The sequence below is a fragment of the Hyposmocoma kahamanoa genome, unplaced genomic scaffold, assembly GCF_003589595.1.
Source record: "Hyposmocoma kahamanoa isolate Upper Pololo Valley unplaced genomic scaffold, ASM358959v1 270, whole genome shotgun sequence".
NCBI classification, from domain to species: domain Eukaryota; kingdom Metazoa; phylum Arthropoda; class Insecta; order Lepidoptera; family Cosmopterigidae; genus Hyposmocoma; species Hyposmocoma kahamanoa.
In genome coordinates this window covers 4,332,482-4,356,321 of record NW_020653770.1, presented here as the reverse complement: position 1 = coordinate 4,356,321, position 23,840 = coordinate 4,332,482, and the positions used below count along the sequence as shown (strand labels likewise).

Here is a 23,840-nt window from a genome sequence, read left to right as displayed (position 1 = left end):
TCGCTGACAAATGGAATTCGTGTAGATTAGTTATTTACTTTTTATATTATATTACATATTTGTTAGTTCTTACGATATATTGCCTATATATATGGCCATAGTTGCCAAAACAATACAAATATTCAATATAAATGTAGTATAATAATTATACGGTATAGGGATTACTTAAAACTGCGTTATTACTTATGTTTCTTACAAAACTAAATGTAATCGTGACATAACATCTCGTAAACATGGCTAAAATGTTCAAAACTATAAAATGTAAAATAAATTATTATAATGACCTCCGCCATGGGCAGCCAATGATGTTATTAAAAGTTTCGAGACACGGAATATGTAGTGTAAACCAATAGTTAAACTATCGATATTGTCGAGACCTAGAAAACTAGTAACAATATCGGTTAACGATATTAACAGTATAATTGATTTATTAGAATGTAATAATTTAGTTAATATTATCAATATCACAATATTATAACTTAAAATGTAATGTCAAGGGATGTACACTATTCGTCGCTAGTATAAACAATAATATTTTATTTTATTTATTTTTTAATAAGCTATCTTTTTTTAATAACCAATATCCTCCACTGGTCCGTCTTTGGCGATCTCCCGCCACTTCCTCTCAATCCCATCAAGATCATCTCGCTTACGCCTTCTCGGCCGTCTACACCGTTTCTTTCTCATCATCCTCGTTCACCCAAGGAGTGACGACGGTCGCCCACTTCTCAGGTTGTATCCGGCTAACGTGGCCCGCCCAATCCCATTTAATCTTGGCTGTTTTGCTCCAACATCAGCAATACCAGTCATCGTACGCAGCATTGTATTGCGTACTCGGTCAATACGTTTAAAGCATAGAATGCTGCAGTCCATCGTCCTCTGGCAGATTTTGAGTTTAGTTTGTAGATTTTAATATAAAACAAATTAGTAAAAATGTAATTATGTAGGTCGTGTAAGGAGATTTGCTGCCGCCTTTGGGATGGTTCTGCTAAATACCAATTAACCAACTTAGATTTCATTGACAAGCGCGCTAAGAGTCTTAAATGTGACTTGGACTTAATAGAGGCGAAACTGCAGAGCCTTGAACATCTCCGTGAATCTGCTTATCGGTATTCTACAAGATATATCACGGAGAGTGTGCGATGGAATTGCACGATTTAATTCCGCCTACCCCTTTCCATCATCGGGAGACTAGGCGTAAGTTTGTGTTCCACTCCTATGTTGTGGATATTTCATGGATTCGCAAGAAACGTTACGCTTCCACATTTATATGGCGAACGGCTACAGAGTGGAATTACCTGCCTGCAGACTTGTTCCTTGAACGTTATAACTTGGGCCTTTTCAAAGCAAGAGTGAATAGGCATTATTTAGGTGTGCAAGCTCCATCGTCGACCTCATCGTTATTTCGTCTTCATATTAAAAAAAATAAAATATTGGCGAAGTGGAATGACTTCTAGTAAAATTTCTTCGAATTAATGACTCTTCTAAGAGTCCATTATCGAGTAAAGAGAATTTCAGTAGGATATGAAACATTTCCTCGTTTGTAATGTTCGTAGTCATCGTCTGGAACCTGTTACTCGCGGATTCGGTGCGTTGGGTAAAGGACTTTAGATTTTTCATATTTCGCAACGCTCGATTCGACATTTTTGCATTGCGTTATGACGCCTGAGCGGTGACGCTGCGTCGTACTACATAGAAATTAGAGCCAGGAGACGAAGGAGAAGAAGGCGACGAGGAGGGTGCTGCGTGTGTGAAGTGACTGCACATGTTCGTATGGCATTCGGTGCGTTGAAATCATAGCGTTGTAACGACGCAACGCACCGACCGTGTGGCATAGTGTTTGAACTTTGACGCGCATAACTATCATAATCATAAATATATTGTGAATATGCCGTCACTATGTGGTGTTTGTTTTTAAAGATGCAGAAGTAATTAGAGGTTTAAATAGTAAAGATCTGAATGGCACTGCCACTGTGCCCGCTACCTCGAGATATAATTAAGTTGACAATTCCCATGTGCCTGTACTTGCACCAGTATACTTACCCTTCAAAACTGGAACACGGTAATGCTCAATTACTGCTTGGCGGCAGAAATAGGTAAGCTCTACTGCTACTCAAGTGTCATACTATCGATTATCGATAATGACAGTTGTATATATTATCCGTGCAATCGATGACATCGATGTTATTAGTGTGTTATACACAACGATCCTGATAGATAAACTTCAAGGAAGTAATACACATTGAGTGGACAGTACCATGAGAGGGTAAAAACCACAAACGTCGAAACAAAATAATTATATTTATACTCACAATTACGAAACTTTTGTTCTAAATATACTGCCGTAGTGAAGTGATTTCTAGTTGCAATACAAGAGTTCCGAGATTTCACAGTGAGGTATTATCCACTTTATATATATCACTTCCTGGTGTTTACGTAAATTATACTCTATTTCTGATCTCTAGTTACGTTAACTAAGTAAACTTGTGAATTATCGATAGTATTTTGTCGATAATTTGCTGAACTACGGTAGTATTTATTGCTTTTGTTTAACAGTTAACGTAGCAAGACATATTGCTAACCTAACCTTGTAACCTATTTACTATCTTCATTATCTAATAGTTTAGTTTGACGTTGTTAGCTCATTTTGCACTTAAACATTAACTTTACTATTACTGGAAGGCAATACTCTATTGTCGATAATGTAATAGTTTTGCTAATTACTAGGGATGTAGCCTAACCTAATGATTTGACCTACCGCCTCTCAAGTAGAGTGTGGGTTTGAATCCGGGCTTGCATTTTCGAGTTATTCGTGATTTACGTGCGAAATTTAATTTGAAATTCACCATGAAGATGGTTTCCTTCACTTTTTGGTGAAGAAAAACATCGTTAGGAAACCAGAACGTTGAAGAAGATCTACAACCACAGACAATAGATATATTTATTGTCTGTGTCCACAACCCTCGGAAAACGTGTGAAGTTCCCAACCCGCATTGGGACTATGGGTAAAACCCTCGCCTGAGAGGAAACCCGTGCTCAGCAGTGGCACGTATAAATATTGTTCTTGACAGTTTAGCAGCAGTAGGGCTCCTTTTGAAAGAGTTCGTCCAGGGAAGTACTGCTACCTTTCTGCCGCCAAGCAGTAAAGGCGCGTGTCCACACGAAGAAAAGTCGCCGGATCTATGCAACAATTCGTGTCGTTTCTACACACGAACTGTGCACATTGCCCCGGCGCCGGACAAGAGAATATCTTGTCTACCCCCGACACGACGCACTCTGCCGCTATTGTATAAAGCGTGTCAGTAAATGAACGTTTATGCGCGTGGACGGATGTTGTTTAGTATCAGCATATAGAAGAACAGATTTCTTCCTGACTTGACTTATATTCAGTCGGTAGTAAAACGACGGCTACCTGGAAGACTCGGAATGCAATGACACATTTTACCCTACACACGTCTGTCCGAAAGCAGTTGTATCGTGCACATACTCATCATTTTCTCGTCTGTAACAGACAGGACATATTTTCGTGGCTAGATCCGACAAAGTTCTTGTTGTGCACAAGACCATTCTCATCTTTTTTGTAAGTGACACGTCGAATTTCTTAGCGTGTATACGCGCCCTTAGGGTGCTGCTGAAATTATATGCACAAGGGACTTGTCAACTTATATGATAGTCGCAGTGGCAGTGCCCCTCAGATCTATGCGATTTAAAGCTCCGAGTGGCTCTGCAACTGTTATGGACAAGCCTGTAGCTTACCATCAGATGCACAACTTGTTCGTCCCGTCACTTGATAAATATATACGCTTCCACAATAAAATTCCGCTTGACATTCAAAATTTTTATAGTGAAATACAAAAAATAAAAAGTATATAATAAAGTTATAATGTTTATTATACAACACCTTCTGTGTACTAGTTTGACGAAGATCAATGAATCGTTTTATTCTTTTAAGTTGTTCCTATCGAATAAATACTGTAAAAGTAGAATAAGTACTATAAGCACGAAAGTACTAATGCAGTGGACATGCGATCGTTGAGGAAAATTTGTGGACTAAAGTTGAATGATATAGTGAAGAATAAAATAATACGTGAATGATGTAGCTTGAAAGAGGATGTAGTGACTAGAATAGAGAAAGGTATGTTTGGGCATGTAGAGCGGATGGATGTAAGAAGAATTACCAAACAGATTTATGCTAACATGAATGGAAGGATTTTAATAGGTCGTCTCAGAAGGATTTACATTAACCAAATCAGTGATGGCCTGTCGGTTTTTTTAGTCCTCTGCACTGAGATTATAGACCATTAAACATTTTTAGTTTTCTTTAAAATTTTTAAAATGGTTAAATATTTCTTACGTAACTGTCATAAACATGTGTTTTATTTTTAAACGACTTCAAAAAAAGAAGGAGGTTCTCAATTCGACTGTTTGTTTTTTTTTGTACGTACGTTACGCGATAACTCCGGTATTTGTGAATCCATTTTCATGATTCTTTTTTTGTTAGAAAGAGGGTACCTTCATAGTAGTCCCATTTAATTTTGAAGAAAATCATCCTCCTCTAGGGGTGGCTGTTCACGCATGAAGATTCATTTTTATAAATAGCGCCTAAATTTTATTACAAGGAACAATTATTTTAATGGTTGATTTTGCTATTCTCCAATTCAAGGCGTTTTCTCTCTCAATATACTTTCAGTAGGGAGAACCGATTTTTATTATCTCCTGTGGCAATTCCCGTATAGTGGCGAACTAGGGGTTGAATCCGAGTTTGCGCACTTTCCAATAACCGATTTCAATAAAACTTGGTAATTATACGTAATTTCACGTACGTTACTTCACAATAAATTTACAGGCGTCCCGCTCTGAGGGTAAAAAAATATCGGTCACGTTATACTTACAACACATACATACATATTTAAACGATATTTTTAAACTCGTTCTTCATCACCAAACTTAAGAGTTATAACTCTTGTCAGTGGAGCATCTCTCATATAAGCCAGCTCCTTGACCTCTTTATATGGCACGACACCGCCAGTTCCTTTATGTGGTCTATGCAGCTGCGCCTAGGTCGACCTCCTCCCTTTTTTCCCTCTAAAATAGTCTTAAAGAAGTTGTCGTGTCGTATCAAATGTCCAATTAGTTTCCCGCGACTATTCTCTATAGTATTCAGGATCATTTTTTTCTCGTTTGCCATTCTCAATACTTTCTCATTGGTTTTCATTTCCATTCAACTTATCCAACAAAGTCGTTCACACGCAATATAATTCTTTTGGTTCTTCATTTCTTCTGTGCTTGTGGTTCCTACTTAAGTTCTCCTCCTGAACTCTTTGTTTGGACTTTCGTGGTGAGAACAGTAAACAGCTAAACCGCGAGTGTTCTGGTTTTTAGACCTTATGATCTTATGATTATTATTAGACATAGACCTTATGAATTAATATCAAAGTATTTAATAAGTCATATAATATAATACATTTATGAATTCTTATCTTAAAATCTCAATAGATTTGTCGACATTATGATAACTAATAGTATTAATAATTTATGTTTAACATGTAGTAATTTATTTTTATTACGTTATTTAACATATATTTTTGCTAATTAATAAGTAAAGGTCAGTTTTAACTGATTAAAAAAAATAAGCGTGCCCTTGTAGTGGCGTGTATTTTAAGAACAGTGGCAACAATGGTTTGTGGCACTGTGGGCACTGAATGAAGGGACGCAGGGGAACCAAATTGGGAAAGGATATTGTAATACTTTTTTTATGAAATGGACGTGCTCCTGACCATTATCTAACTCTGGAGCAAAGGTAGGATCTCCGATGGAACGAGCTTGCCTATTCAGTCCCACTTTAAAGATACTCGGGTTGTATGAGCTGGCAGGGAATTTCATTCCAGGGCTGTGCGCATAATAAAAGATGATGAAAAGCGCTTAGCACGCCTGATCGACCAAGTAAGGATGATATACCGATGTACGTATGGATGTTCGATGGTAAAAGGGCTTGGAAGAGCTGATGACGCTCATGGGCACACTCACCGAAGTATAAACCACTATAAAGTTTAGATTAGAGCTCGTCGTCGCCAATAAGTCTCCTGGCTCTGCGTTCAATCGAATCAAGAGCCTGAAGTAGATACTACATTCGCACAGGTGACTGTACTCCATGCAAGATCGGAATTTTGATTAGCAACTAAATTAGGTCTGGATGTTCTGGGATTACCCAGAACTAGCCCTGGAATTCCGTTGCTCTGGTATTCATAGTACCTACAGGGAATTGTCTAGTTTAAGACTGGCAAATTAATCTCAAAATTGTATCAAGGAAATGTTATCTTATCGTGTCTTTTTATGATACCATGTAAAGGAGCAAACAAGTCTTGCGTCTGATGTTAAGTGAAATGCCTGTCCATAACAGTTTCAATGCCGGTCAGAGCCCGTAATTTCACCAGCACCCTTACTTACCCTTCAAAACTAGAATGCAATATTGCTCACGTTACTGTTTAGCGGTAGAAATATGTAAGGGGGCAGTGCCCTGGACATATTCTTTCACAAGGATCTCTACTGCTTCTCAAAACCTTCTATCCTTATATAATCTCACCTCCTTCCGCTGCGTTTTTGATATAGATTTGTAGCATCTGAATCCGAAGTTGACATACCACAATGGTTTCACCCACTCGTGTAATATTTTTTACATACGCCCGTTTGTTCTTCTTACTTTTGACCTAAGTCTTTTTTACATGATGTTTAATCTGATTGTCATATACCTTTCCGAATAGAATTTAATTTCCAATCTATAAATTTTACTTCATAACATCCAATCTTCTAAACTGTATGAGCAAATATTTTAAAAGATACCAATAATACCAAGTGACGGGACGAATAAGTCGTGCTCCTGGTGGTAAGCGACACGACTGTCCTTAACAATTACAATGCCGCTCAGAGATTTAAATCACAAAGGTCTGAAGGGTACCGCCACTGCACCTGTCACTTTGAGACATAAGTTCACAAGTCCCATGTGCCAGTAATTTTACCAGCACACTTACCCTTCTACATTGGAATGCAGTAATGCTTACATTTTACGTTTAACCGATCAAGTAATCACTGAAATTCAATTTTTCAGCGTCTGCGATGTTTCCCCTCTTACTGGAAACATGGACTGGATCTGCAGCAGCGACCCTTGCATCATCGATGAAAGGATCCTGGACGAAGTCAACCGAGGTTTTACCACTTGGAAAGCTGCTAACTATTCGGAGTTTTACAACAAAAAGCTGAAAGACGGCATCATTTATAAACTTGGTAAGTCTGGTGGTACCTATTACTTTAGAATAGAGAGAGAAATCTGGCGTCGGCGGACTTAAAGCACACAAGACAAAATCCAACATCATTCATTTCAGTTAATACATCTGCCTCTATGGCCGAACGGTTACCATGCCGGACTGCCACGCAGAGGTCCCAGGTTCGATTCCCGGGCCGGGAGAAATATTTGTATGACCTACATTTGTTTCTCTCGTGAGTTTGGGTGTAATTTGTGGTTGTCTATATGTGTGTACATGGCACCCGCGACACAGGGTTTCCCTAGTGCGGGGCTATGTTGAGTGTGTTATTATTATTATTATCTACTGACTAAAGCATGTAAGTAAAAAATTCCTTTCTTACTTCAATAATTTGTAACTTAAATTCTAGTGGCGTCTTTTTCAAATTTATCATTCTCTTTACGTCTTCCAACATTATAAACAATACATAAAAATATATTATTATGAATTACAAAATGAAGCACTTTTTTGACTTATGGTTTAGTTCGCCGACGCTAGAAATATAGGCTCTAATCTCTCTGTACATTTCGTCCTCTTTAGCACTTTATGAGATGAATTACTCATGCGCCTAGTAGTAGGCCAACACACCTATTCACAACAGTTGCAGTGCCACTCAGAGCCCGTCACCCCGAAATATAAAGTTGACAAGTCCCATGTACCTTTGAATTTAAATTTAAAAGAATCAACAATATCATAATATTAACCTTAGAGCTAAGTCCAAACTCATGGTACCACGATTTCGTTTAACCAAGGTAAACGACTCTTTTATGGGGAACTGTATACGTTTTTACAATAAGATTCCGGAGCATATGTTAAAAGTTTATCATTTCCTAAGTTTAAAAACTACATTAAAAATATTTTGATCGAAAAATCGTATTACAAACTAAAAGACTACGTGTTAGATAAAGATGTATGGAAAGACGACACGGCTCCAGATTCCACACAAATTTGATTCAAAATGTATTCCATAGCATTTAAGTTTATTTTAAAAGAGCAATCCCTAGAGTTTCTTGCTCGTTCTTCTCAGGGAAGTCAGCGTAGTGAACGAGCAGTAGCTTACGTGACGTTTTCAAGTGTAAATCTATTTTACCTATGGAATAAATATATAATAATATAATAATAGATCTTTGACTTTGAATAGAAAAATGATAGAGTAAATGTAAATGAAATAGCAGATACATATATAACGCGCGGGCGAGAGACGGGCGCAGGTCGGGTGCCGCGCCCGCTCGTTGTGTGTTGTCGTACATATAAATACACGGAATTACACCCGTCGCGCTCCCAACCCGACACTTGCCCGATCCGCACCCGCTTTCAGTGTGTCTCACGCTTTACTACTTATAGTAAATAAAATAATAAAATATACCAATATTTTTAAAAATGACAGTAGCTGTTCGTTTGTTATTTTTAATTGAAAATCCGTTATTAATATGACCTACTCTGTGCAAAAACCTGTTCACTTACCAAGAACAAATCTATTAATACAAAAAAGAAACAGAGCTTGTCCACACGTTAGGCCTTGCAAGTGAACGTGAGCATTGGAAAATTTAGACATAAATAATTATTGTATGAACTTATAAGCTAGACCAGTGTTCCATACAACGTAGTTTAATTATATTTTGGGTAAAACTAATTAAAATCTATTAAATTTATGTCATGGTTTATTTATTAAATTTTTAGTTAATAGCAATAGTAAACGAGCTCATAAATTATCCAACTATGTTTCAACTAACACATTGATACAATACTCAGTCGAGCCTTTATAAGCCTAGGCTTTATTAATCGCATTACCAAACCGTTTCAGCAAGTCATAACATTTAAAATTTTATATTAATTCATTTGTTAGATCCATTCTCGATTTTGGAAGCGTGGTTTGGAATCCATTTTACAAAATGTAATATCGATCGAATAGAAAGAGTCCAACGGAAATTAATCAGGATTCTTAATTTTCGTACCTATTGTCCAATTGAACCATACGAATACTCTCTTAGGCGTAATAAATTACTTACCTTACAAAATCGCCGTAAGAAATCTGACATGGTTTTTCTTTACAAAATAGTTAACAATATGGTTGTTTCACCGACTCTGTTATCGCAGGTTAATTTTATAAATAAAGCTCGTTTACCAGCACGCCTCAAACGTAAAATAAAAATTTTCGTACCACCACGACTCCGTAAGAATTATACGAGAAACAGTTATTTTCGTCATTCGTTATCTTTATATAATAATACATTTTGTGACACGGATATGTTTGGTATCTCATTGAACAGATTAAGGTAAGCATCCACAACAAATTATTTAGTAGTAATGATACGGCTGAGCGGCCTAGTCGGGACCGTCTGTATATGAAGCCTTTAGTTGCAGGGTTACATACCGGTTAATTAGTTTTGTTTTAATTTTCTTTAGTTCTAAGTAGTAATTTGTCTAAGCACCTATATGGTTAACCATTCGCATTTTGTATTCTACTTATATATTTAAACCCTTTTAGTACATGTTATTAATATTTAATTGTAGTAATATTCGGTGCTCGTTGTCCATAGTATAGTTCAAATCCCTGTATTAATTCATATTGCAATGACTGTTCGTACAAAAAAAAATAAATTGTAATTTTCAACCACAGAGAGCTCAACTTCATGCTAAGTTTTAAAGACAATAAGGCATTTTCTATGGATTAAAATACAGCATAGCCATAGTGAATTGTGAAATGCGCGATTGCATCGATGCAATCGCCTATAAGAGCGGTTACACACGGCCACATTTAACAGCGATGCAAACGTGATGATATAGCGATGCAGTCGCTAATCGTCTACTTTTACACAACGCGCAAACAACAAACAAACGCGCAATTGCATCTCTGCACTTGGGATTAGGCAATAGCGTCGATGCAGTGGCACGTCTGTATGGATGCAGTTGCGCGATTGCATACATACAATCGCCTATAAATCCCAAGTGAAGCGACGCAATCGCGCGTTTGTATCGATGCAGTTGCGCGCTTGAATCTCGTTTGCATTGCTGCTAAGTCGCCGTATGTAACCGCTCTAAGGATTGTATTCCAGAACATACACAGATTCGAAATCATACTCAAGACCCTGCCATTAGGGTCGTACTTCCAGTGCTTTAAATCATACTCAGATCCTGACTTGAGCATTGAGAAGAGTTTTAGAGTCAATACACTCAATGGACTTAGCCTTAGACTCAACTTTTCAGAAGAAGCAACAAAGTTTTCTTTTTCAGAAAATCTCTTTATTCTTTCATTATCTATAACTTTTGATATTTCTAAGAAAAATCCAATAATAATAGTATTTATTCTCTACAAATACTCCTATCATTCTTCCGTTATTGTCAACAACATATAATTTACTTTGTCACTCAGTCGGTCGAGTGAGTCAGTGACGCGAATCCACAACACAACACAATTTTTATTTCATCAAAAACTAGCAACCCACTAGACGTCAATTTAGTCATTATCATTAACGCTTTTATACGCCCGACTGCTGAGCACGAGTCTCCTCCTAGGGTTCAGGCCGTTTACACGTTTTCCGAGTGATGTCAACCTTCTTCGACGTATAGGTTTCATCATGATATTTCCTTCACCGAAATGCTTATGGTAAAATTCAAATTTTATTTCGAACATAATTTCGGAGATTTAGAGGTGCGATCCTGGATTCGAACCCACGGCGTCTGCTTGAGAGAAGGCAAGTCGAACCATTATTCTATCACTGTCATTCAGTTTAGTATCTCTAATTAAACAACCATCTAGGTTGAAGCAATTTAGTCTCTGTACGCTGCAGTCACGGCGTGTCGTTAATGATAGTTATGCAAAATGGGACGCATGTGAACTGTTTAGCCACTTCTCTTTGAGGATTGGAAGTAAACGTACACAAAGAATTTTTAATGTGCCATGTTGTAAGTACTAATAACGTTACCTACAATGATCCTCTATTGAATAGAGTCTATTCCGTATGTATCGAGTCTATAATGAAATTAACTAGGACAGGGGTTTAGACATATGTTTTCAAAATGAAGCCGCATTTTGAAAATCTTGCAATCTTAAGATAACGCAATAGTAATTTTTAGACCCTTACTTTCGTTTCGTTAATTTTGAATTGAATGAATCATAATGTTATATAAATATTTTTTTAGCTGTGTTCAATAATATGACAAAGCTGTACGTAGCTATCAACGGAATGCAAATTTGTTCTCAGTTTAATTTAGCAATATAAATTTGTATTCTGTAACTGTGGCAATAAATATATAAATAAATAAATCTATAATCGGATTATATCATGTACGTACATAAATTTACAGAGCCCATAAAATCCAGTTGCCACTTCTTTCTCCATAAAAGCCTTATTTTTTACGACAGCTATTAGCAAATGTTGTATTCATTTATAATTATAGTCAGATAGATTTATTGTGCCCTGTCAAAAAAAAGTTTTAGAGTCTCATTCAAGTTTCTTAACATTTTTACTGCTACAATGGACATTGTTTATACAGCCCATAAATTTAAAATGGCGGACTTCGATATAAAATCGTGATTCAATCATATTTCAACCACTCCTGGGGGCTAATTCTCGTTTAATAGAGATTAGTGAGAAAAATTACGAATATCGATCGAACAGTTTTGGTGTAATAGATTGCAATGAATATTATGATCTTTTACTATCATGATATTAATTTACGCTTTGTGAAATTACTCCTAGTTTGTTATAATTATTAATACAAAGATCGAACACTCAGAAAAAACACTCAGAAAAAACACTCAGAAAAAATTCCTTCGATCCGGTCGGATTCGAACCGACGTCTTCTTGCATACCGTGGCAGACTCTATACCAACTAAGCCACGGAACGAACCAACGGACCTCACGAATTTCTCTATGTGCTTGCGTCGTGTCTTTGTACTTGGTCTTTCAACGACTTTTTAGTCGTAGCGCCATCTATGAGAAATCTATGACAAATTTATCACCCAGTTAGTACCTTTACAGCACACTATTGATTTAAGTAATATATTATTTAATTAATACTCCTAGTTTGTTATAATTATTAATACAAAGATCGAAAATTTTTTTTTTATAATACCGAATGACGGGACGAACAAGGCGTACGCCTGGTGGTAAGAGACACGTCTATCCATAGCAGTTGCAGTGCCACTCCGAGCTATAAATCGCAAAGATCTTACCCTCAAGATCAAATCTATAAATTTTTCTTGCTAACATCCAATCTTCCAAGCTGTATGAGCAAATATTTTTTACGACACCGGTTGTGATGGGACGAACAAGTCGTGCCATTGATGGTAAGCGACACGCCTGTCCGTAACAATTGCAATGCAGCTCAGAGTTTTAAATCACAAAAATCTGAAAGGCACTGGCACTGTCATAAGTTGACAAGTCTCATGAGTACGTCTCGTAAGTACGGTGACAGTACTTCTTCGGACGAACTCTTTCACAAGAAATTCTTCTGCTACCAAGAGCCCTGTCAGATCGAAGGAGTTTTTCTTTGAGTTCGATTTTTACACTAATTAATTAGTTTGTAGTTTTGGTTTTCTCAGAATCTGACGATGGCACAAGGCGCTCTTTATTGTTACTAGTTTTCGGACGCAGTAGATACCCGGTATTGCGGACAAAAACGTATGGTAGTTCTTCTTCTGCTTCTTTTATATGTTATGGCTCCATCGAAATAATCGATGGTATTTACCAATGTCAAGTTGGGGAACGTACGCGTTTTAACTTAAAAATTTACCGGTGAATTTCGACAGAATTCACTAAGAGGAGAATCTACACATCTACAACATATATCTTTCTAATTTGTAACACCAAGACAAATAGTATGACAAAATTTTGACACAAATGTGACTTTTGACATTATATATTTTAGACATTATTTTGATACAGGAATGGACGAAATACTGGACATTGGCGAAATCGCCATTTTTTTTGTATAATTTTTATAATAATACTAAACTACCGTACATAGTTATTTTTACTTAACATTGGCAAAATCATTGATTATTTCGATGGGGCCATAACATTTAAAAGAAGAAGAAGATACAGGAATGACATAATGACGCTTTCCGTTACATTCAGTTATTTCTCAGACGTGTCAGATGTTGGTGTTAAAGTGTTTTTTTTAATCGTATGTCGATTACAATCGATAAAAATGAATTTTGATAGACATTTCAAATCTTTGGATTTGTCATCTCTATTGATACAGAGAATATGATTTTTTGTAACATAGTCTGTTTTCTGAAGTCATTTTGCATTTATTTCATTGTTTCGAGATTGACAACTTGTCGCACCGTACGAGAATCGGTTCGCTGGTCATTTGTATGCGCCAAGAGTCATTTATTCATAATTTTGAAGATTGGCCTTCGAATTTGAATTGTTTAGTCTATAGTAGGTGACGAATAATTTGGTGTTATACTTAATGACGGGTACAGTCATGGTACAGTAGAGGCGTCTGTTGTTGAGTTAGTTTTGTGATTATTGATTGTTTTATCATTTAATAATGGATTTGCTTTTTTTGGTTCGATTATAAAAGACGTGTTATTTATTTTCTAGAATAGTATGAAATCGAAATTAATTGGAGTCTAAATTTATTACATACAGGGTAAAAAATAGAAACGAATAGAAATTTATACGATGAATCCACCCATACAACTCAACAATCTTTTTTCCCTACAATTTTAAGACACAAACTTCTAATCAGGCAATTTAGATCAAAATGATAGTTCAATTCATTTTTTGCAAATGGCTTCTTTAGGGAAAGCTCCGCGATATCGTGATTACGTGCTTACGTACCAATCTAGAAAAGTTAATTGCCTAAATCCTACCGGTAATCAAACCCGGGACGTCATCGATCGATAGAGAAAGAACTACAAACTCACACTGAGTATTTTGAAACTTGATGTTCAATGCAAACTTTCAAGGTTTGGTCTCACTACTTTTTTTAAGAATTCTGTACAGCCAAGGACCATTTCCATCCGATGTTCAAAAAGATCAGGCGATTATCATCTATAATTAGCTTGTCATAGAGTCCCACTCTTGGGCAAAGACGTATTAATTATCCCCAATTAACTGGAAAATTATTTGCAGGTACCCTACCGCTAAGCGCCGAGACCCTACGAATGTACCCCATTCGTTACAATAAAGATATCGAGTACCCTCGCCACTTCGACTCGAGGACTCGTTGGCCTGGATTAATATCACCCATAGTTGATCAAGCCTGGTGCGGCTCTGATTGGGCTGTATCCATTGCTGGTGTAGCATCTGACCGGTATGTGTGATTCCTTTTCGGTTACGCAATCATGTGTATAATTGCTGATTAGGATTACCTCTCTTGTTATGCTTTTTATATCTTCAAAATTACGCTATTTAACTTTACTGTATCACAGGATGAAACAGTGAGCTGAATGCTCTTAGCACCTAAATTTCTGCCCTGATCAGGTTGGCTTGTACCTCAGTTCAGGACACTTGCTTGATCTTCCATATTATACTGATAACTTGCGGTGATTGTTCCGGATTTACCATTTCACCAAATAACACTGGCCCGAGTGGGTTGGGAAATTCTCACTTTAAAAACTGCAACGTGCTGGTTTTCTTAGTTTTTCGTTAGACTGTTAAAGCCAGTGTTTTGGTGTCATTGTTTATTGGTGAACTTGCGCGGGCTATCAAACCCGCCTCTTAACATCACAATTGCCTCACTTCTTGGTGAAGCTTTCATGACGATGATAACATTGTCTTTTGTTTTCAGCTTCGCCATCCAATCCAACGGTATAGAAAACATGGTGCTAAGTCCCCAGACCCTGGTTTCGTGCAACACTCGAGGTCAGCAAAGCTGTGATGGTGGACACATTGATATTGCTTGGAACTTCGCTAGAACTCACGGGTAAAATCAAAACAAATTTGAACATTCCTGACAGATGTTTTCTGATCACATCAAACCATTAATTTGGCTTTGATTAGTGTTTATTATTTTGAAAGAATATTGTACAACAGCGTTAGTTCTTTGAGTAAGGGTTATTTCAGTCGCAATTTAACATTTCAAAATTCAGTAAAAAATACTGGTAATCAGTCAGTTTCAAAACATTGACTGTACTCTATCTAACTCGCTACTAATAATAATGCTGAGGCGTAAATTGTATGACGTAACCCAAATTTTGGGTAACTTTAACATTCCCATCTCTTCCTATAGATTAGTAGACGAAGCCTGCTTCCCCTACAAAGCCGCCAAGACACCATGTCCCTTCAAGCGCCGCGGTGATCTCATTCAAGATGGCTGCCGTCCGGTAGTGGCGAAACGATTTTCGCGGTACAAAGTTGGAACTCCTGGTCTTCTACAGAATGAGAGGGATATCATGTATGACATTATAGAGTCAGGACCTGTTCAAGGTAAGTAGAGCCACAATTTTTTACTTTGGTCGAAGAGTGTTATTACAATGAAAATAAAAAGTGTCATATCAAATAATCTTAATGCAGAATATTATGATCCGTGAACAATGTGGTTTGAAAGAGAATGTTGTGACAAAAATAGAAAAGGGTATGCTGAGGTGGTATGAATAATAAATAAATAACGCACACACTCAACATATGTACATTGACGAAAGAAATATATAGAGCTAGAGATGACGGGATCATTGGAAGAGAACGGCTACGAAGAATATTCTCAGATCAAATTGAGATGGTGATCAGATAGATTTTAAGACTTGAGGTCGCCCCTCGCGTGTCTCAATTTGTGCGTTGTAAATTAATAAGGTAAATAGATGGAGAAAAGTCGACACGAAAGTCGTTAATCCGCTGAACAATTTGTAAATTTTTGGGATAATTGTAAATTTAATAACTTAGGACTTAAGTAATTTTTGGGATAATTGTAAATTTAATAACGTAGGACTTAAGTTTTGCAGGTATTTGTAGTACTTCAAGAGAAATATCTACATATAAAAATTATGTACAAAGTTAGATATTTTATTCTTAAATAATTTGTTTTAGACTTTTATTGTAGCCTGTTTTCAGGATTTTCTACGATCGGATAAAGTATCCTATCGTGCAACAAAATAGCACATTCTTCGGACAATATCCTTAGGTGTCTCGTATATTTTTTTGTAAGACCGTTATTTAATAGAAAATACCTATTTGACCAAGCAAAACAGTTTTCCCCCGCGTCTCCTCTGATGACACGCCTTATAAAGGCTGGAGTGCGGATTGAGAAGAATAAGAGGGCATGTAGGATAAGATTAATGAATATAAGTGAAGCAAGAGAGGCTTGTAAGGATTGTGCTAAGTGAGCGACAAGCGATCGATGGTCTCTGCCAACCACAATGGGAATATACATGGATGTAAGCAAAATAAAAATTTTGCGTTGTACATTCTATAAAACCATAGGGTATCTAGAAAAACATGTGTTTTCATATAAGACTAAGGGTATACTTGCTGGGCCTAAAGCATGTATATATTTAGAACATTTTAATGTAGGTACTTCTACAGTAGTCTGCTGGGACTTAAGAAGTTTAATCAACTAAATAAAAAGTCTACTAAATAACAATGTCTTTTCAGCTATAATGACAGTTCGTCAGGACTTCTTCCACTACCGTCAAGGCGTCTATCGCCACACGAACATTGGTGACACCACGCTCCAGGGGCTTCACAGTGTCAGAATCATTGGCTGGGGTGATGACAATGGACTTCCTTACTGGGTATGAATTGATGATTTCATCAATTACATTATTTATTACTAATTGACTGTACATGGAATGCGTTGCAATCAGAAACGGGTAAGCATCCGGGTGTTAAAATTGGGTTAAAATATATAGGGTCCATTAATGCTCGAAATCGAGGACAAAAACTATTTACAACTAAATATTTGTTATAAGCCGAGAGTTGTTCAAATTTAATGATATTATCACAAAATGCTTCTATAATCGGTTCGCTGGAAAATCGCATTGAAATAAATCAATACAAAAAATCGTTAGAATCATCAATAATCATAACGTGCATCGTTAGCAGTGAGAATTCACAGGATTGCAATGTAGTATTGTGTAGAGTTACCTCGTTTTCTTCTAAAAAAGATAAGTATGGAATTAAGTATACCAAATCCCGTATTCTATCGGTTAAAACCCAGCATTTTGGGCGTTTTGATTGGGTTAACCCACTGCACATCTCTGGTTGCAATGCCACTGAAAACAATAAGATCTATCTCTTCAGAAACTTTTGCGGACATGTATACAATAACTCACGAAACTTTTATCGCTATTAGATGAATAATAACGATTATATCGTCACACAGTATCTTTAGAGGAGACGCGTTGCGTCTGGACTCGAAACAAAGTCTGTATGCATAACCGGGGCTACCGCTTTTCCTACTGAACTGCAGGATCAGTAGATCTTACAAATTTCTCCATGTTCTTGTTGTGGATCTTTGTATTGAATTTAGACAGTTTTTTTTTGTTGTAGTGTCACCTGTAATAACTTATGACAGTTTCTTTAATCATCCAGGTACCTTTAGTACGTTTGCGCCGCACGGCACTCGATTCTTATTCGTTCTGATCCGAGACTATAAAAATCTCGAAATTTCGGACTCACTTCGAATATAGCTTGTTCACCTAGAGATACAATGATCCCTGGGACATTTTGGACACCGCCTCACACATAAGGTGACAAGTCTAATATGCCTGTGATTTCACCACCATATATTTTTGTGGTGTTATTTTCATAAACATATTTGAATATCTAGGCAGTAATCATATTATTCGTTACACATAAATATTGCTTAGGGAAGTCTATTATATAAAATGCCTTGATAACATTGTTTCATTTCCAATTATTCTTTCTCTTCAGATCGTGGCCAATAGCTGGGGACCTCAATGGGGCGAGAACGGTTTCTTCCGCATCGCTCGAGGAACTAACGAGTCCGGGATTGAGTCTTTTGTCGTCACCGTGCTTGCTGAAGTCACCGAAGCATAATGACTCTATTAAAAAAGCCAGACATGTCCCCAAAAATCCGGACACACAAATCGAAACGTGTATTACACCTGTTACAGCGAGATAGATTTTAAAAGGCTTTCGTGGTTATTCACTCAACGATTAATACTAATTACAGGTTTCACACTATGATACGATTGGTAACCGAGATGAAGTTAGTCGTCGATTAACTCGTGTCTACGGAGCATGTAACTGTTCCGAAATATCGGGAAAATAAAAAACTCATATCGTCGTAAGAAACCTGTAATAATTATGTTAGAGCGATGCCACGCGTGGCGTCGGTGTTCCGACTCTTGCGCGATGACGTGGCGTTGTATTACATAAATATAAGCGATGCCACACGGGCGTCGCGTTGTCGCAACGTTATGAATTCAACGCACCGAGTGCCACACAAGTTAGTGTGAGGTCAGACTTGAGAGTTCAGAGGTTGGTTCATTCGGTTTTATATAAAAGTACGGTTTGTTTCACACGACGACGCAATATGAGTTATCTGCCGATTCAAGGGCGTAATGACGACTGACTTTCGGTCACATCGTGTGACGGGCTGGCGCGGGTGGAGATAGGGGTGAGGGAAGAGGTCACTTTGGTATAAACGCTTAAAAGCAACTGAATAAAATACGTTCGTCTGGCGCTACCGAAATTCGGTCGACCGCAAACTACGCAACTCAAAAAATTGTGCTCGTCTGGCCTCACTCTAACGCGGTGTCGCAGCATTGAGTCGGGTGTGTTAGTACTCTGCTGTCGCACCGCAATACCCCTCCCCGCTTCGTCTCCTGGCCCCTTGTCCGATGCGCACGTGTTCCGTCGCCGCGCGCTTTTTCAACGCACAAAGACAAAGTTTTCATTACAAAGATTTGCACGCAACGCCCCTGTGGCATCTCCCTGAACAAGATCTATATGCCACATGGTGCGTTGAATGCGTGCGCGTCAGACAAGGGGCCGGGAGACGAAGCGGAGAGCGGTACTGCGATGCGTAAGTAAGCGGCGTTATATTGCAACAACACATTGCTCGATGCGTTCAAATCATAGCGTTGCGAAGACAATGCACCGGTAACGCCATGTGGTATCGTTCTTTCATAAAAAAGCTGGCGAAAGTTTAAAAATATTTCGTAATTATTTAAGAGCTTCACAAAACTGCTTGGCAATTTCAAGGTACGGGGAAGATGACCTAAGTTACTCTTAAATTTTTACCCAGTCTCATACAATTTTGCACATTTAATGTAACAGTGGTAAGTTACAAGCTATTTTCATCATTAAACGCTTTGATTTGTCGAAGATTCTGGTGAAAGAGTAGAGAGTTGACATTTTAATATTAATAAAAACAGAACCGTACAGTCAATTAATTAAGCTAGGTTATCAAAAGATCTGTAATGTAAAAAGACACGTGCATTCATATGTATATTGAAATCAAATAGGTGGTATTTTTATTGTAATGCAATCTCTTCCAAATGTAATTGGGGGTGAAAAGATAAACTTAACAAATACTGTGTAGTTAGTTACGTAAGGTCAAATTCAATCGTCATTATCTATTAAATATTTGCAAATGAGTGTTCTACAGTTTTAATGGATACGTTCTTCGAAAATTTAATTTTAATATCGATTTATATATACATATTAATGAACGTGACTGTAGTCGTGTAACAGGGTGAAATTTAATTCACCTGAGAAAATTTTAAAAACGTGGTTAACAATATCAACTGTTAATATACAAATCCTGCTGACAAGCTGATTCTTGTTCTCCACTCAAAAAGGGGCCCTAAAATGATCGCACGGATTACAGATAAATATCCTAAGTTTTCTCTGGTGAATTATATTTTATGGTGTCGTTAGTGTATTATTAAAAAATAACATATTAAACTAGGCAGTATATATTATGTAAGAACCGTGCAAGTAACTTAATATAGAACACAGAGTAATGTTGTAATATTATTACAACATATAACATTAAACTCGGTTAATATCGTCCATCGCCTCACTAACTACCGTGTCTGATATTTGTGTCTTTACTGAGTAACTACAATCTTATTCAGCATTCAAAAGTGAACTTATAACCTAAGAGCTATTGTGATTGCTATTACTAGTACGTTGATGAAAAGGATGGAGGCTTAGCATAGTGCTATTTTTCAGTCTCGGCCTGTGTTCTCTAATATGGGTATAGCTCTGTTGAACGAAATTAAGTGAGCTAGAACGACGATATCGGCTGGTGTTCGTGATCGCAACAATTTCAGAAAAAAAAATCCGTGGGGAAATTACAGTGTTCTATAGAAATTTCCGATCAATTAAAATGTCGCTTCATTATAACTGTCACATTTTTTGTTGCATCCTGTATATACAATGATGAGTATTTTTACTACAAAAGCTTCTGCTTATCCGCTAGTGCCATATAAGATTTATAGTTTTTTTCATTGTTTTGTTTTTAAATGTAGAAATCTTTAAGAATTAGTATTTATTTTAAATAAATATAATTTTAATAAAGTTTTTGTTTTAATTTTTTTTGTTGTATAATGTTTTTAGGTATATTAAAATTAATTTAGGATTTTTTATAAACACACTACACCTGCCGCAATGAACAGAATACGTTTATTTGACAGAATATAGCCGTTAACAGGTTGTATATAAGTACAATTAGTTCCAAGTCTTCTCTGGAACATATTGAAACTTTTTTATGATACCAAATGATGGGACGAGCAGGTCGTGCGCTTGGCGGTAAACATGGAGTATATGACCAGAAATAGAGAGGAAATAAGAGCCCTCCACCCCTGGCAACTCATCAGGTAAATGGGTATTATATCTCTTTTAAATATCAACTCTCGTTTGCGCTGAAATCACAAATTAGTAAACTGAAATAGTACAACGCCAACAACTGACTCTTCGTATATTCCAAAAATATTCTGTATTTATCGTAATAAAGATAATTTCTCTAACAATGTGGGGGCTGTTCTATTCGGTGGTGTGGGAAAAACATCTATTTACAAAACAAACGGAATCACATTTCGTCGGTAAATAAATATTAAATATGTAATTTTGCAATGTTCGTCCATTATCAAGTTAAACTGATCGATTTGAAGTGAAACAATTGACGACATCCGTCAATTGTTTCGAATTCGGGCTGGCCAATGTAATGATTTGGCAAAATAGTTTTCAAACAAATTAAATGACATTTCGTCTCTATTTCTGGTTCTATACTCGATGGCGGCAAATGACACGTCTATCCACGAAGATCTTAGGGGCACTGCCACTGCGCCCGTCGCCTTGAGACATAAATTGACAAGTCCCATGTGCCTGTAATTTCACCTGCACCGTTACCTTTCCGAACCTCTACCGCTACTATATAGTAAAGTTTAAATTACTTTGACTTTTGACTATAAATCCATAGTGTTAATAACAAAACGACTTAAAAAGTTAGTGTTAGTAACAACTGGGAAAGTACGTCTTAATATTTATTAATGAGATTCCCTTCTAGAAAGACTCGAGGCGCAGCTACCGGCTTGGAGCCGTATGCAGTTGCACCCAGCGCCTCACGACGAGAGTCACATCTAGCGGCAAGGGTGCTAAGGATGCCGTTCGTGCTGCCTCGTAGCCGAGTCACGAGTGAAGCACAACCCTTTCATATAATTGAATAAAGGCAATCTGTACGAGCCTCAGCAAACATAGTAGAGGCACTACAGTAACGTGGCAACTTAAATACCACCCTGAAAGCATTATTACATTGGACGCGCATTGCGGTGTATGCACGCTGCGTAAAGTTGACCCACGGGCTACACGTTTAGAAGGACTGGCAATATGCTTTGAAAAGCAAAACCTTAACCTGGTCGCTACTACGTGCAAACCTCCGTGCCTACATATTACACCGCACAGACAGCGCCCTGTGCTCCCGCTCTATATCTAAATCATCATTTAGATCATCAGTGATTCTATGCCCCAGATGTTTAAACCGTTCCACTTTTTGTAAGGGAACATCAGCAAGTTTAATTGGAGGCCCAACAGAATACGATTTAGTGCCTGCCTTGAAAATCATAAGCTCGCTCTTTTTTGCGTTGTACCTAAGTCTATGGGTCTCTGTATACAACTCACATATACGCAACAATCGCCGGAGGGCACTAATCGAAGGGCTCAGTAGCACCATATCATCGGCATATTATTTATACAGACTCTATCGATATGGCAACCAATACCCGTGTCACTGAGCCCTCCGATGAGACGGTTCATATACAGATTGAAAAGGCGCGGTGAAATCAAACCCCTCCTTTCTAACCCCACATTCCAACCTGTATACTTCCGAGTGCGTACCTGCCCACTTGACAGTGTTCTTCTGATTGCTGTACCATTAGCCCAGCATAGACACAACTTCTTTGGACACTTTGGTATCACAATGCAGTTTTCGCCATAAGGTGTTATATGACACTAAATCGAATGCCTTAGAAAGGTCCAAAAAGCATGCGTACACTGGCGTTATTCTGGACAGTCTGTTTGAGGCATAGGACAGCGCTTTCAGTGGATAGACGAGCTCTGAAACCGAACTGGGCATCATAGGCATTATGTTAACAGTCCAGTATTATCAAGATTTCATTATGTTTATCATTATGATAGTGTGAGTTTTGGCGACAGCGGTTCTAATAGTAATCGAATCTTAGGGCCCTTCCATTGTTTTTTTTTCTTTCGTGACAAATAGGCAACATGACATTGGGGAAACCCGCCCGTTCTACTACACCATACGTAACCGAAATAAAGGGCACGGGGACGGTATTTTGTTGAAGCTGTTTTAACGAAAAAGTACGTAAATCTAATTAATTTACTCAGTCTTCCGCTTCGTTTACATCTTTTCTTACTATGTTGTGTTTAAGCCCATTAACATGGTCTGATTTGAACAAAACAAAATAATCTAAACGTTAGTTTTTCATTTGGTGGCCAGACGAAAGTTTTTTTCGGCCATACACCGATTTGGAAGTTATTTATTTTCATGGCCGACTTTCATAAACAAACCGAACTTTGTACAGTACAAGTAACTATGCAGTAGTGTATATTCAGAAAGTAAATTTAGTTAATTACATCTGTCTATCGACAGATCTAAATGGGCAAAATTATATTACACTAGCTGGTACCAGTGACTTCGTCTGCGTAGAATAAGTACTTGAAGTAGCCTGCTATACTAAAATAATTTTCATAGTTTCGTTGGTTCTCCATACAAACTTTCATCTGATCATGACATCTTAAGAGGCTTTGGTTGATTCCGCATTGAAAACGTGAAATCAATCACGTTAGAAAAAATATACAGTAAAATTGACGATATTCACTGATTTAGTAAATTTTCACTATAGAAACAGAACGCAAACTTACCTCGAAATTTTACAACAAAACTGCAGTATTCAATAGGTACGTTACATATACCAAAGATTTTTTTTAAATCAACTGACCTAAATAGAACACGTATAGTATACTATATACTTTCCCTTCCCCTTCTCCTTCCCCTTTCCATCATCGGGGGACTTGATGGGGGCTGGGGTTCCACCCCCATGTTGTGGGTATTTCGTTAGGTCGATTTGAAGTGAAATAATTGACGACACCCGTC

General features: G+C 37.4%; 1 protein-coding gene across 1 annotated transcript in view; it reads left to right on the top strand.

The window, feature by feature from the left end:
* The window catches only part of LOC113229033 (uncharacterized peptidase C1-like protein F26E4.3), a 54,679-nt gene extending 36,417 nt beyond the window's left edge, over positions 1–18,262 (top strand). Inside the window, exons 4-9 of the mRNA XM_026462504.1 lie at positions 7,106–7,281; positions 14,390–14,570; positions 15,048–15,182; positions 15,489–15,685; positions 16,847–16,986; positions 18,128–18,262. Of these exons, the coding sequence (XP_026318289.1) occupies positions 7,106–7,281; positions 14,390–14,570; positions 15,048–15,182; positions 15,489–15,685; positions 16,847–16,986; positions 18,128–18,253 (955 nt within the window). The 3' untranslated portion in view covers positions 18,254–18,262. The remainder of the gene's footprint in view (positions 1–7,105; positions 7,282–14,389; positions 14,571–15,047; positions 15,183–15,488; positions 15,686–16,846; positions 16,987–18,127) is intronic.
* The last annotated feature ends 5,578 nt before the right edge of the window (positions 18,263–23,840 follow it).